The sequence below is a fragment of the Juglans regia genome, chromosome 6, assembly GCF_001411555.2.
Source record: "Juglans regia cultivar Chandler chromosome 6, Walnut 2.0, whole genome shotgun sequence".
NCBI classification, from domain to species: domain Eukaryota; kingdom Viridiplantae; phylum Streptophyta; class Magnoliopsida; order Fagales; family Juglandaceae; genus Juglans; species Juglans regia.
In genome coordinates, this window is record NC_049906.1 from 6652030 (window position 1) to 6666315 (window position 14286).

General features: G+C 39.1%; 1 protein-coding gene across 1 annotated transcript; it reads right to left on the minus strand.

Moving 5' to 3' along the window:
- Positions 1-12107: 12107 nt before the first annotated feature.
- LOC108984619 lies at positions 12108-13408 on the minus strand. The gene is made up of 2 exons (XM_018956639.1): positions 12457-13408; positions 12108-12151 (listed from the first exon to the last, which is right to left on the minus strand). The coding sequence occupies exons 1-2, from the start codon at positions 13406-13408 to the stop codon at positions 12108-12110; spliced, it is 996 nt and encodes a 331-aa protein (XP_018812184.1).
- Positions 13409-14286: the final 878 nt, after the last annotated feature.

Consider the following 14286-nt stretch of genomic DNA (forward strand, 5'->3'; position numbering starts at 1 on the left):
AGCCTGTTTGCAAGTGGGAGCTCAACCCTTAGGGTTTCATCGTATTCTTTAGCCGCCACACCCCTTCTTCTTTCTTTTGTTGTTTTTTGTTTTTTCTTTTCCCTGCATCTTTCACCTTTGTCCCGACCCCTCCCCTTCTTTCTCCTCCACCTACGTCTTTCTCCTCTTATGTGCCACTACGCAAGCTCCTTCGCATGAGCACCGCGAGTTTCCCCTCCACCTACGCATGAGCACTGGCCTCATCACGAGCACTAACTTCCTCCTCCTACGGAAGCTCATTGAAGCTCATTGCTCCCACCCATATATATATACCCTAAATGTTGTCATCCCACTTGCATTGAAGCTCGGTCCACCGTTGCGTAGGCAGCCCCCCATCCATTCTAGTCCAACGTGCGTGCTTCTTGGTCCACTACGCATGCGGCTCACCTCCACCCTGTTTTGTAGCATGCTTCGATTAGGCTGGGCAGAACTGCTCATGCCACCGTGCTCCTCCGTGGTGGTCTGCTTAGGGTGGGATTTCAGGTAGCTCAAATCTAGCTCCATCGTGCTCAGGGTGGGATTCCAAGACTAGGCTCACCAACAAGTGTTCCTCCTTTATTTGACCTAAAACAAAGAACACAAAATACAAAAGCAAAACATAAACTTGAAATAATGGGCAAGAGGGAAGTGAGGGGTGAGGAGCCAAAGCTCCCAACCCCCTCAAGCTAGTTTTAGATTGGGGGAGTTTTTAGAGAGAAGTTGGAGGTTCTCTCTCTAGGGTGTTTTTTGCATTGGGTTTCTACATCATAGTGATTAGAATAACTATATATTAGTATTAGTTATAGTGATTAGAATAACTATATAGTAGTATTTGTTATAGTGAGTTTGATTTATTATAACTATATATAGTTATATATATTTTGTTATATTGATTTAACCTATTAAAAAAATTGTTATAGTGATTTATATCTAATACTATAGTATAGTAATAATTATAGTGATTTAGTATAACTATATTACTGTAAGTATAACTATAGTCTATATTAGACTATTAGTATTAGTATTAGTATATATATTAGCATTAGTTATAACTATATAATAGTATTAGTTATATATTAGTAGCTATATAATATATTAGACTATATAATAGTATTAATAGTAGACTACTAGTATAGCTATATTTTAGTATAAATATAACTATAGTATAACTATAACTATAACTATTGTGAGTTTGTTAATTGTTATATTAGTATTTTTTTTTAAAGAAGAGAAGAGGTCACATGTTCAATAGTAACCCTCTCTCAATTTTATTAAAAAAACCCTCACTTATGGCGGAGGAAAACCGTGTTAAATTAGTATTTGTTAATTGTTATAGTGAGTTTAATTTATTATAACTATATTATTGATGGCATTATAGTTATAGTATTAGTATAGTAATTTAGTATTAGTATTACTATATCATTATTTTATATGTGCTTATTTAGTATAGTGATTTATATACTAATTTATACATAGACTTAAAGTATATTACTAATAGTAATATAATATTAGACTATTAGTATTAGGTCATAAAATGTAAATTGTAATTAATATAAATTACATACTAATATATATTAGTATTACTAATCTACTAATATCTTATGTACTTATCAAAAAAATAAATATTGAGAATTTATTACGCCATCAAAATTAGTAAAAATATTTGAGTGATTTTTTTTTTTTTTTGGTTCTTACTTCTTATAATAAAATGTTATTAATAATTTAATATATATTTTATGTTTAAAGCATATGGTCAATTAAATTTTCATGTTCAAGATTAAACTTTTATTTTATAAATTATAATAACATTATCTTATATATAATTATAATTTATATTATTATATATTATATATAAAAATTATATTATATATAAAATATATTATATATAAAATTCAAAAAATAATTTAAAATATATATTAAACAGAACCGGTCCGGTCTGGGCTAAAAATGTTTAGAACCGAAACCGGTCCGGTTTTGACTGGTTTTTCAATTCTGAAAACCGGTTTCGGACCAGTTCGGGCCGTTTCAGGATGATTTGGTCTGATTTTCCGGATTTGTTTTACACCCCTAGGTGCAACCATGGGCACCTCAATGGTAGCTATGTACATGGGCTAGAGCTTGCTGAATAGCTCTCGGCTTGGGTTTGTAGTGGCTTGTGGTGGTCGCAACACAGTAGATTGGTGAAGCTATGCGCCCATGTGTGGCTAGGGGTTGGCCAAGGTGGGATGTGGTCTTACAGAGTGGCTCTTGGCTTGCTGGCTTCTCGGTTATGGCTTTGGCAGAATACTCTGCTTTGTAGTAGAAAAACATAGGTCATTTAGGCGACTGTGGCGTGGAGTAACAACATGAGGGGGGAAGGTACTGGGCAGCGGCTTGCCGGGGGAAGGGGAGGTGTTGGTTTGGATGCTCTTTTATCAGTGGTGAGCTGACGGTGTCGTACTTGACAATGGTAGTGGGGCAATAAACTTTGTGGAGGCCAAGACGGAGGTTCAATGTTTGCTCATGGGTTAGGTGATGCTTGGTGGTTCTTGGTGCGGGGCGGCAACAGTGTGGAGGAGGTTTGGCAGTGGGCCTATCTCTCGGTTGGTCATCTTAATGCTATCGATGGTTGGTAGCATGCTTGGCAGTGGTGGTGTGGTGTGCCATGAGAGTGCTAGTCATTACATGCAGTGTTTCTATTGTGATTTTTGCTTGGCTTTAGCGCACGAGAGAGAGAGAGAGAGAGAGAGAGAGAGAGAGAGAGAGAGAGAGAGAGAGAGAGAGAGATGGGGATGAAAATTGGAGTGGCATGTGAAAAAGGGAGGGAGAACTGCTATGAGGGAGTGGAACACTGAGGGATAAGGAGGGAGAGTTTGTTGAGAGAAATGATGATGTGGGTGAGTGGGGAGAGAAAGTACTGGATAGGAGAGATGATGGGGAGATGATGGAATTGGAAGGGAGAAACCCTTGGGAGTGTGGGGTATTACATCCTCCTCTCCTTATGAAAATTTCGTACTCGAAATTTGCTAATGCCTCAAGCAAAGCCTACACAGTTATCTATCATATCCAATCCACGCCTATTTTAATTCTCGATCATTATTGTCGAACCTAATATTCCAAGATTTTAATTTTCTGATATTTTTGGTCAATGCCTTACATACCCCTTAATTCACGCATCTAATATCGATTGTCATACACCCCAGGGTCCAATTTGAGTATTAAACCCAGTGTTTTAAATTTCGTACTGTACCGGCCGGTACGGCCGAAATGTTTCGTTTCGGCCGTCCGGCAGGTACAGGTACTATATCTGTTCCGTACCGACTAAAATACCGGCCGGTACCGGCCATACCAGACTAAATTTCGGCCTGTGTTTTGTTTTTTTTCATTTTTTCAAACTACAAATTTATTTTTTAACCCATAATTTAGACTAGACTATTTATAATTTATATATATGTATTTATATATAATTTATTTATATATCGACTATCCTGAAACGTTATCCCGAAACGCTATTCTGAAACGGTACCGGTACTAAAATATTTCATTCCAGTGCCTTGACCGGTACGACGTCCTGTACGGTATTCAAAATATTTATTAAACCTCCATCAACGAGCTCGACTAAAACTCTAATAATAACTTCACACAAGTTCAACTTAACTTCATATCAAATAGTAAACATGCTCTTCACATTATAAAAGAACCTCATACGCAACAAAAATAAGTTCTCCAAAAGTCTGGGGTACTTAACTTTACACTCAATTCATGAAGGTATCCAAATCGTGGTCCATAAGAATCTATTGTTCCTAATAATTCTCAAAAATTTGAAAATCCATAGCTAAGATTTAAGTCCTAAGTAATCTCAACTCAACTAATTTCCAAACCTTCATGACGTTTACTCCCAACCCATCTTGCCAATCTCCGTTGCGAACTCTAATAATTTCCACCTAGGTACCTGAGGTTAAAATCTCATAAACACCCCTTCTTATCACCCAACCTTTTAGCTCCTACGGTACGTAACTTAGCATGATCTGTTGAGATGAAAGAATGGTAACCTCAATATCAAATACATTAGTAGTTTTTTTTTAAAAAAAAAAAAAAGGAAAAGGGGTAGAGTACCTGTATTGTGTTCAACTTAGGCTGATATTGTATTGTGTTAATTCTTGCCTCGTGCTGTTGAATTAGTCCTCTAAAGCGGGTTGGGGTTCATACTCCCATCTGATTACCTTGGACAATCTTTGACGAGGTGGCTATGCTTACCACATCGAAAACATCGTCCAGTTTCCCTTTTACATTTCCCAAAGTGTACTATATTGCATGACTTGTACGGGCTACTTCATTGATTGTCCTAAACCTATCTTTGGCCCGGGTTGTTCGCTACCTTCCTCATTTTCCATGGTTCTTGATTCTTGCTCAAGGGAAACCCCAATGGCATCAACCTCATCCTCTACTCCTAAAGTTCAATGCTTTTCTTAAGGCTTCGCTCGAGTAATACCCTTATCTACTAACTTTGAGAACTGGATCTGAAGCACCTCCACTCATTCATATATCCGGTTACTCAGTCCCTCCTCAAACTTCTGGGACTTCTTCTCCTCATTGGGGATTAGGTATGAGGCAAAATGCGACCAATCTCAAAAAGAAACAATCAAAGAAAAGCTGCTTGAAGTGGGGCAAACTAAAAACTCCCCTCCCATTAGCTTTCCTGATGGTTCTCTCTGATATCCACCATCTTTTAGCCTCACCTATCAGCTTGAAGGCGAAGTACAATGCTTTATGTTCATCATAATAATTCAACACACGAAGTATCTCCTCAATGTCCTAAATCCAATTCTCAGCCAAGGTTGGATCGCCACACCCATCAAAAGTGGGATGGTGTATCTAGTTGAACTGCTCCACAGTGCATTCGCCTTACTCATCTCCAGCTTTTAAGTCCCCAAGATTTTGAACACGACTACAATCTGCCATCATGGAAGAATCATACTTGGTTAAACATTTCAAAGGGAAAATTAAAAATAATAACTAAGCATAAATGTAACTACCAATTAATCTACATATCACAAATCAACAATTTATTGTCTTACTCATTATTTCTAATATACTAAACTGACTTAAAGTAATCGTACTCCTCAATAGTTCATTCCATTTAAACCAAAACATTTTGATTAAAGCCTACGTGCAAAAATTTACCTTAACTACTCTTAAACTTGACCTGAAGGCAAAATTTCTTAGTAGAATGGAAGCTAAGCACCAAATCAGATTTGTTCATACATTAAAATCTACTGAATCTGAAGCCTAGTATTCGCTTAAGCTTATGCATAGCTCTAACATCTAAGCCTTAAATTCTTATCTAAAACCAAAAATATCTCGAAACCAGTTCTCCAAATTTCACCAACTCTACAACCTCAAATATCATCAAAATCATTTGTAAAGATTGCAAAATCTCTAAAACTCGAATTTCCAAAAACTCAATCCATAAAGCTTGTAGAATTTCAAACCTAACTTTCGAGTAAGCTTATGTACAATTCTCAAAAGGTAAACCTCAAATCTTATTAGAGACATTTCATAATGTCTATAGACTAAGCATACAAAATTAGAAACCTCAAATGCAATGAAGATCAGTTCTTAAAATCCACAAAATCTAAGACCTCAAATTTCATAGAACATATTCGCAAAAGTTTACCAGATTCTAAAATCTTAAATACAAATATAATCATCTCTTACAGCCACAAATATCTACACCTCAAATCTGAAAATTATGTCCTGGAGGCAACAAATATTATAGTTTGCAGAATCTCAAACCTGTCTCTGATACCAATTGTAACACCCCAGTCCCGAAGGGGTCAGAGAATTAATTCGTGTCACTTAAACTCACATTTTTACAATATATTTATTGACTCCAAATTATGAATGCCATATAAAAATTATTGTTTCAAACTAGCCTTCCAAAATACCAGACATTAGAACACGACAAAATTACTTAATAAAATTCGCCAATACTCATAGAAACCTTCTCTGCTTAATCCACAATGCTTAAATAATCTCACCCATGCTCCAATAACCATGACCATGACAACTTTTTGTGTTTAATCCACTATGCTTAAATCATCTCACCTGTGCTCTATAATCTTGATCCTCAGTTGAAATATTTAAATTATCTGAAAAATATTGTGGAGATAAGGGGTGAGTTATCAACAAGTCAGTAAGTAGAGAACATATACTAGTATGTAAAACAAAATATTTTAATTTTAGAATGCATAATCAAAAACATGATATCAAAATATCAAAGCGACAGTTCAAAATGTTCATATTAAAAAATATCATTTGGCATAACATGACTAAATATCATCATCTTATCATATCATATCAGAGACTGATATCAGAATATAGATCATGTTTAACTTCCGTGGAGGGTTGTGTAATCTGCGGAAAGTCAAGCAGAACATAAAACACCATGATGCTAAAGCGATTGCACTCAGAACAGAGACCACTATTATAACCTGTGGCGAGGCCTCACCATTGTTTCACGTGGTAGGGTTAGAGGTCACTATTATGTATATTGATAGGACTATAGGTCACTATTATGTCCCATGATAGGGCTAGAGGTAACTATTATGTCCCGTGACAAGGCCAGAGGTCACGATTTTGCCCTGTGATAGGACCATAAATAAGAGCAAAACAGAATCAAAATCGTCGGATCATGACTAGAAATAGAATCAGATACATAATTAGAAAGTCATGTCAAAGGTTTTTCAATTGCTACATTTTATCAAAACAAAATACTGAACAAATTCATATCATTTTTCACATAATCAAAGCGAACTCAAAGCATCTTCACATTATCAAAGCAGATTCATAGCATCTTCATATAAAATGCACAAATTTTTAGAATTCATATTCGCTCTTTTTTGTACAGTTCAGAAACAAAATGTCAAAATATTGCTTATGTCTACACCAATCATGTGAAAAAATACTTTCATCTTTTATTCAAATTTCGTGAGTAATGCAGAACAAATAAATGAGTTTGTTTCAAATCTTTTTTCATAACAAAACATGCATATTTTTTCTAAAATCTATCTCAATTCATTTCTTTTAGGTAAAGTCTAGCATAGAACCCCCGTTTACCTCAATTTTTAAATTTTCTGAATTTTTCATCATCACCTATAAAATAAACACTTAACTTACTTAAAATTTCAATAATACTTAACTATCTAATTAAGCTCACGCTTTCTAATTAAAAACCAGAGTACTTACATAACTTAAATCTCATATAACCTAAAATATTGTCATTCTCTAAATAATTAAAATTCACTTAATCTCTCTTAAAAATCACACGATTAACTGCCACAGCATATTACATACTATCAACACTTACTTGGAAGGAAGGGTATTTTTGTGATTTAGCCACCAGGCCAGACTGCACACGGGAATCACTCAAAAAACACGCGAGAGGAAGGCCAAAGTTGGGTGAAGGTTCTTCACGGCGATGCAACCATGGGTGCTTCAACGGTGGCTACGTACATGGGCTAGAGCTCGCTGAGTAGCTCTCGACTTGGGTTTGTAGCGGTTCGTGGTACAGTGGGTGCCCATGCATGGCTAGGGGCTGGCCAATGCGGGATGTGGCCTTACACGGTGGCTCTAGGCTTGCTGCCTTCTAGGTTGTGGCGTTGGCAGGATGCTTTACTTTGTAGTAGAAAGATAGAGGTGTCTTTTAGGTGATTGTGGTTTGAAGTAAAGACGTGAGGGGGGGAAGGTCCTGGGCGACAGCTTGACATGGGAAGGGGAGGTGTTGGTTTGGATGCTCTTTTATCAGTGGTGAACTAACGGTGTCGTACGGGACATTGGTAGTGGGGCAACAAACTTCGTGGAGGCCACGACAGAGGTTCACGGTTTGCTAATGGGCTGGGCAATGCTTGGTGGTTCTTGGTGCAGAGTGGTGGCAGTGTGGAGGACGTTTGGCAGTGTGGCTATCTCGCGGTGCGTCATCTCAATGTTGTCGATGGTTGGTATATTGCTTGGAAGTGGTGGTGCGGGATGTCGTGAGAGTGCTAGTCATTGCATGCAGTGTTTCTATGGTGGTTTATACTTGGCTTCAGACAGAGAGAGAGATGGAGATGAAAACTTGAGTGGCGAGTGAAAAGTGGAGGGATAACTACTGTAAGGGAGTTGGACATGGAGAGATAAGTAGGTTGAGATTGTTGAGAGAAATGAGGACTTGGGTAAGTGTGGAGAGAAAGTATCGGATAGGAGACGTGACCGGGAGAAGATGGAATCGGAAGGGAGAAACCGTTGGGGGGGTGATATTACAAACGAGCCAACCTTTGGAATAATTCTATTTCTGACAGCATAAACCGAACCAAGCTTTGACATACACATGAAAGAAAATAGCACACACGAGTAGTCCTCCTCGTTTTGTTCCAGCTATGCAAATAAATATCTGAAAGGCAATATGTCAAGGAATGTGAAGTTTTTCAACGAAGCAAGGTGGAGTACACTCATCCAACAGGACTTCTTCAACCACTATCTATGCCAGACTGTAGACTAATATCAGTATGAACTTCATTGAAGAACTTCCATAGTCCCACGACCATAATGTCATTATGGTGGTGTTGGACCGCCTCTCAAAATACGCCCATTTCTTCCCACTCAGCCACCCTTATACAGCCAACACCATCGCCCACCTCTTCCTCAACCACATTTTCAAACTCCATGGTACCCCTACATCCATAGTAAGTGAATCTTCATCTCTAATTTCTGGTCAGAATTTTTCTGTCTCCAACACACCCAACTCAACCTCAGTACAGCCTACCACCCCCCAATCCGACGGCCAAACAGAAATTGTAAATCAAAATTTGGAAGGATACTTGTATTAACAATGAAGCATTTGCAGCGTGAGTGATGGAATAACTGCCTCGAGCACACGCAGGAATGCAGAATAACAGAAAGCAGAAAACGTGAAGAGTGAAGTAGTGGAATTCCTCGTGTATTCATTTGTCATGTACAGTTGCTATTTATAGCACAGAAAATAACAGAATGCTAAAATGTAATTGTATTTTACAGCTTATTAAAAAAGAATTAAAATATCATGCCACGTTTAGTCTGGTGGCCTTCCAAGTGTTTGTGAATTGTCATCCTTTAATTCCAATATGCCCCCGCAAGATGGAGAGTAAACATTAATGACTCCCATCTTGAACAATAATCTTTGAAAAGCTGGTAAGTGCAGTGGTTTAGTAAGCAAATCTGCCAATTGAGTAGAGGAGAACATGTGAGCAGTTTTGACTTGTCCTGCTAAGATTTTGTCGAGAACTAGATGGCAATCTAGTTCAATGTGCTTGGTGCGCTCGTGAAATACTGGATTCGCAGCGATGTGCATAGCAGCAATGTTATCACAGTACAGAGTAGCGGGTGTGTTAATGGTAACATGCAAATCTGTAAGTAGATAACGAACCCAAGTGAGCACGCAAACTACAGCTGCCATAGCTCTGTATTCCGACTCAGCAGATGACCTTGAGATTGTGTTTTGTTTTTTTGACTTCCAAGAAACAAGAGACTTTCCTATGAACACACAAAATCCCGTAGTGGATCGACGAGTATCGGGGCAAGTTGCCCAGTTGGCATCGGAGTAAGCAACAAGTTCAATGTTGGAATTTGCTGGAAGAAAAATGCCCTGTCCCGGAGTTCCTTTAACATATTTAAGGACCTTAAGAACAGCATCATAATGTGGCACTCTCGGGTTGTCCATGAACTGGCTTAACAAGTTGACACTATAGTTTAAATCTGGTCGTGTGTTGGTTAAGTAGAGCAACTTACCAACTAATTTTCTGTAAAGTGCCGGATCATGAAACAATTCTCCTTCATCCCGTTTGAGCTTGATGTTGGGTTCCATTGGTAAGGGAGATGGTTTAGCCGCCAAGAGTCCAGTTTCAGCAAGGATATCGAGCGCATATTTGCGCTGACAGAGTTGGATCCCAGCTTGTGTGCGTCCTACTTCCATGCCAAGGAAGTATCGTAACTTGCCCAGATTTTTTATGCGAAATTTGGTCTTCAAGAATTCCTTAACTTCATCACTTGAATTGGTGTCTGAACTCATGAGAATAATGTCATCGACATATACGAGGAGTGCAATGAATGAGGTGGCAGTGCTTTTGGTGAAAAGGCTATAATCAGCATTGGATTGCATGAAACCGAATTCAGCAAGTGAAGAAACCAATTTGGCATTCCATTGACGGGAAGCTTGGCGCAAGCCATATAAGCTCTTTTGCAGGCGGCAGACTTGAGTGGTTTTGGATGCAAAATGGCCAGGTGGTGGCCTCATATAGAGTTCTTCAGCAAGCTCGCCATACAAGAAGGCGTTATTTATATCAAGCTGTTGTAATTCCCATCCTTTAATTGCAGCAACTGCCAAGAGACAGCGGATAGAAGCTATTTTAGCAACGGGTGAGAATGTATCGTGAAAATCAATACCTTCACGTTGGGTAAAACCCTTTGCAACCAATCGTGCTTTGGCTCTTTCAACAGTTCCATCAGCATTGAATTTCAGCTTGTAAATCCATTTGCAATCAATCGGTCTTTTGCCTGGTGGAAGATCAACAATGGTCCAAGTCTCATTAAGCTCAAGAGCAGCAAGTTCCTGATCCATTGCCTCACGCCAAATTGGATATTTGATGGCTTGTGTGTAAGATGTTGGTTCAGAATTTATGGAGACAGAGGTGGTGAATGCCAGAAACTGAGGAGATAATGATGCATATGATAAAACAGAAGAAATGGGAAAAGAGATATGCGAACCTGATGGAGAGGAAGATCCAGGAGCAGTCATTGTTGATGCCGATTGGTGAGGATTGGTGGTAATGATTTGTTGACAATGGTAGTCACGTAGGAATGCAGGGGCTGTTCTTGTTCGAGTTGATTTTCAAAGAACTGGGGAAGTTTCATTATGACTGGAAGTTTGGTTTTCTTCATTGATAGGTTCAGTTGGATTATGAAGGGGTGAATCTGGAGTGTCCAAATGTGTTGTGTGGGTGTGGGTAGGTGATGAAGGTGGAGAGTTTATAGTGTCAATATGATCAGAAAAGGGAGGATTGTCGAAGGGCAGGTGTGAAGATGTTTGAGAGGGAATGAGTGGTGCAGTGTTTATTTGTTGTTTGAGAGGAAATATCTCTTCATGGAAAATGACATCTCGGGAAATTAATACTTGATGGGTGGTGAGGTCAAGTATTTTATAGCCTTTGACGCCATAAGGATATCCAAGAAATAGGCATTTCCGAGCTCGAGGTTCAAATTTTGTTCTTGCATGAGATAAGGTGGAGGCAAAACAAAGGCATCCGAACACTTTAAAATGGTTATAGGATGGTTTGGTTTTGTAGAGAGCTTCAAAAGGGGTTTTGTAATTGAGAGTTTGAGTAGGTGTTCGATTTATTAAGTACACTGCAGTGGTGACAAAATCAGACCAATATTTGAGTGATAAACCAAATTGGAATTTGAGTGCCCGTGCCACATTAAGAATATGTTGATGTTTGCGTTCAGCAATGGCATTTTGTTGGGGTGTGGCAACACATGTTGTTTGGTGTAAAACACCATTGGAGTTATAAAAATCTGGCATGTGGAATTCGGCACCATTATCGGATCGAATGATTTTGATTTGAGTGTTGAATTGAGTGTTAATAAGAGAAAAAAAATTTAAGAGAGAGTTTCTAGCTTCAGATTTTGTTTTAAGTAGATATAACCAAGTACATTTTGTGAATTGATCAACAATGGTGAGAAAATACTTGGCGCCATCATATGACTGAGTTTGGTTGGGTCCCCAAATATCTACTGAAATGACTTCAAAAGCTTGTGAGGCGTGTGATGCCATGGTTGGGAAAGGCAATCTGTGTTGCTTGGCAAGAGGGCAAATGTCACAATGAATTTTGGATTGATCAAAATGTTTGAAACCAGAATCAATGTCATTTAATATATGCTTCACCATGGAACTATGTCCAAGGCGAAAATGCCACAATTTAAATTGATCAAACTTGGTAGTAGTAGTGTGATTAACGGAAATAGAAGGAAATAAGGTATGAAGATGTTGTTGCAGTGTGTTTGGCTTGGGTCTGGATAGTTGCAAGTGGTATAAGCCATCACGAACCGCTCCCACACCAATCGTCATCCATGATGAAAGGTCCTGGATATAGCAAGAATTGGAAAAAAATAGAAGACAGCAATTAGAATGATGTGTCAAGGAGTTTGCAGATATGAGATTAAAAGAGAATTCAGGCACACATAATACTCGGTGAAGAGTCAAATGAGGTGATAAGTGTACATCACCAACGTGTGTAGCAACTGTGGTCGAGCCATTGGGAAGTTTGATCATGCGAGAAACTGAACTGATATTGTGAGTGAAAAATTTTGGGCTACAGATCATATGATCTGTAGCACCTGTGTCTATAATCCAGGATGTGTGTGATTTTGTATTGAAAGTTGAAATACCAGAAACAGGAGGAGAGCTGGCTTGGGCGTTGTTTGCAGCAGGTGGAATATCGTCACCATGGGAAGGATTGAGTAAGGCAAGGATTTGGTTGTACTGCTCTCGAGTAATAGGCGGACCAAGGTTAATTTCCTCCTGTGCAACAGATGATTGATTAGCTGAGGATTTAAATTTGTTGCTGTTGTTTTTGTGGCCAGGAGGAAAGCCATTCAATCGGTAGCATTTATCTTTGACGTGCCCAGGTATATGGCAATGTGAGCACACTGGGAGGTGAGGGTTTGCTTTGAAGCAACGCTCCAGGGAGTGTCCGGGTATATTGCAATGAGAGCAAAATAGTCGTTCTCTACGGTTTGTGGTGGAGTTGCGATGATCTGGTCCCTTGGCGATCATAGCTAAAGGCGAAGGTACGGAATGCAACTGGCGACGTCTTTCTTCTTGTTGAACGAGGGAGAGGACCCGATTGAGTGCAGGAAGTGGATCATGCAATAATATCTGCGCACGAACAGAGTCATAAGAATCGTCAAGGCCAACAAGAAATTGCATTACCTTGTTGCGATGAGTATATTCTAGCATCGTTTTGATAGCTCCACAAGTGCACGCGGGCAAAGGTTCATAGATCTCGAGTTCATCCCAGAACACTTTGAGTTTATTATAATACTGGCTTACGGAATCAGTGTCCTGTGTTGAGGATGAAATGGATTTTGTGATTTGGAAAATTCGAGGAGCATTTTGGATGGAAAATCTTTCTCGAAGATCATTCCAAACACTCTCGGCTGTGTCTGCATGCGCAATGCTTGATCGATGTTCTGAGCTAACTGAATGTTGGATCCAGGCTATGAGCATGTCATTGCAGCGTTCCCATGGTGCGATGAGAGGATCAGAAGTGTTTGTTGGATTGGTGATTGAACCATCAATAAATCCAAGCTTATTTTTGATATTGAGGGCCCTGCGCATTGTTCTTGCCCAGGTTACGTAATATTCTGTGGTGAGCAAATCAGGAACTAAGGGAGATGAGGCTCCTTCTCTAGGTTGAATATAGTAGGGGCTAGCGGGATGGTGAGGGTTGTTTTCATTTTTGGAATGCTTGGAGGATTCTGTGTTTTCTGTCATTGCTCTGGTACCATATTAACAATGAAGCATTTGCAGCGTGAGTGATGGAATAACTGCGTCGAGCACACGCAGGAATGCAGAATAACAGAAAGCAGAAAACGTGAAGAGTGAAGTAGTGGAATTCCTCGTGTATTCATTTGTCATGTACAGTTGCTATTTATAGCACAGAAAATAACAGAATGCTAAAATGTAATTGTATTTTACAGCTTATTAAATAAGAATTAAAATATCATGCCATGTTTAGTCTGGTGGCCTTCCAAGTGTTTGTGAATTGTCATCCTTTAATTCCAATAACTTGAGGAGATTCACAGGAGAAAAACCAAAAGCATGGAGCAAGTGGTTTCCCCTAGCAGAGTACTAGTACAATACCAGTGAACATTCTCCACTAGAACTACATCGTTTGAAGCAGTATATGGATATCCACCTCCCCGGCTTCTTCAGTACGTTCCCGGTAAAGCGCGAGTTCAAGCAATGGAAGATTATTTGAGGGATCGTGAAACCATACTCCAGATCTTGCAGGACAACCTGAGAGAATCCCAGGAATGCATGAAGAAATTTGCAGATCTAAATCGTGCATAGCGAAAGTTTGACAAAGGCGAATGGGTCTATCTGAGACTCATACCCTACCACCAGCTCTCGGCGGTAGCTCACAGGAACCAGAAACTAGCCCCTAGATTCTTTGGGCCCTTTCAAATAGACAAGAAGGTAGGGACTGTCGCCTA

Excerpts from the sequence above, each read along its gene's own strand:
- LOC108984619 (XM_018956639.1), bottom strand. The coding sequence starts at position 13,408 with ATGCGCAGGGCCCTCAATATCAAAAATAAGCTTGGATTTATTGATGGT. Across the intron at positions 12,152-12,456 it reads CAGCTCTCCTCCTGTTTCTG|GACCTTTCATCATGGATGAC; the intron begins GTATTTCAACTT and ends TGCTATATCCAG.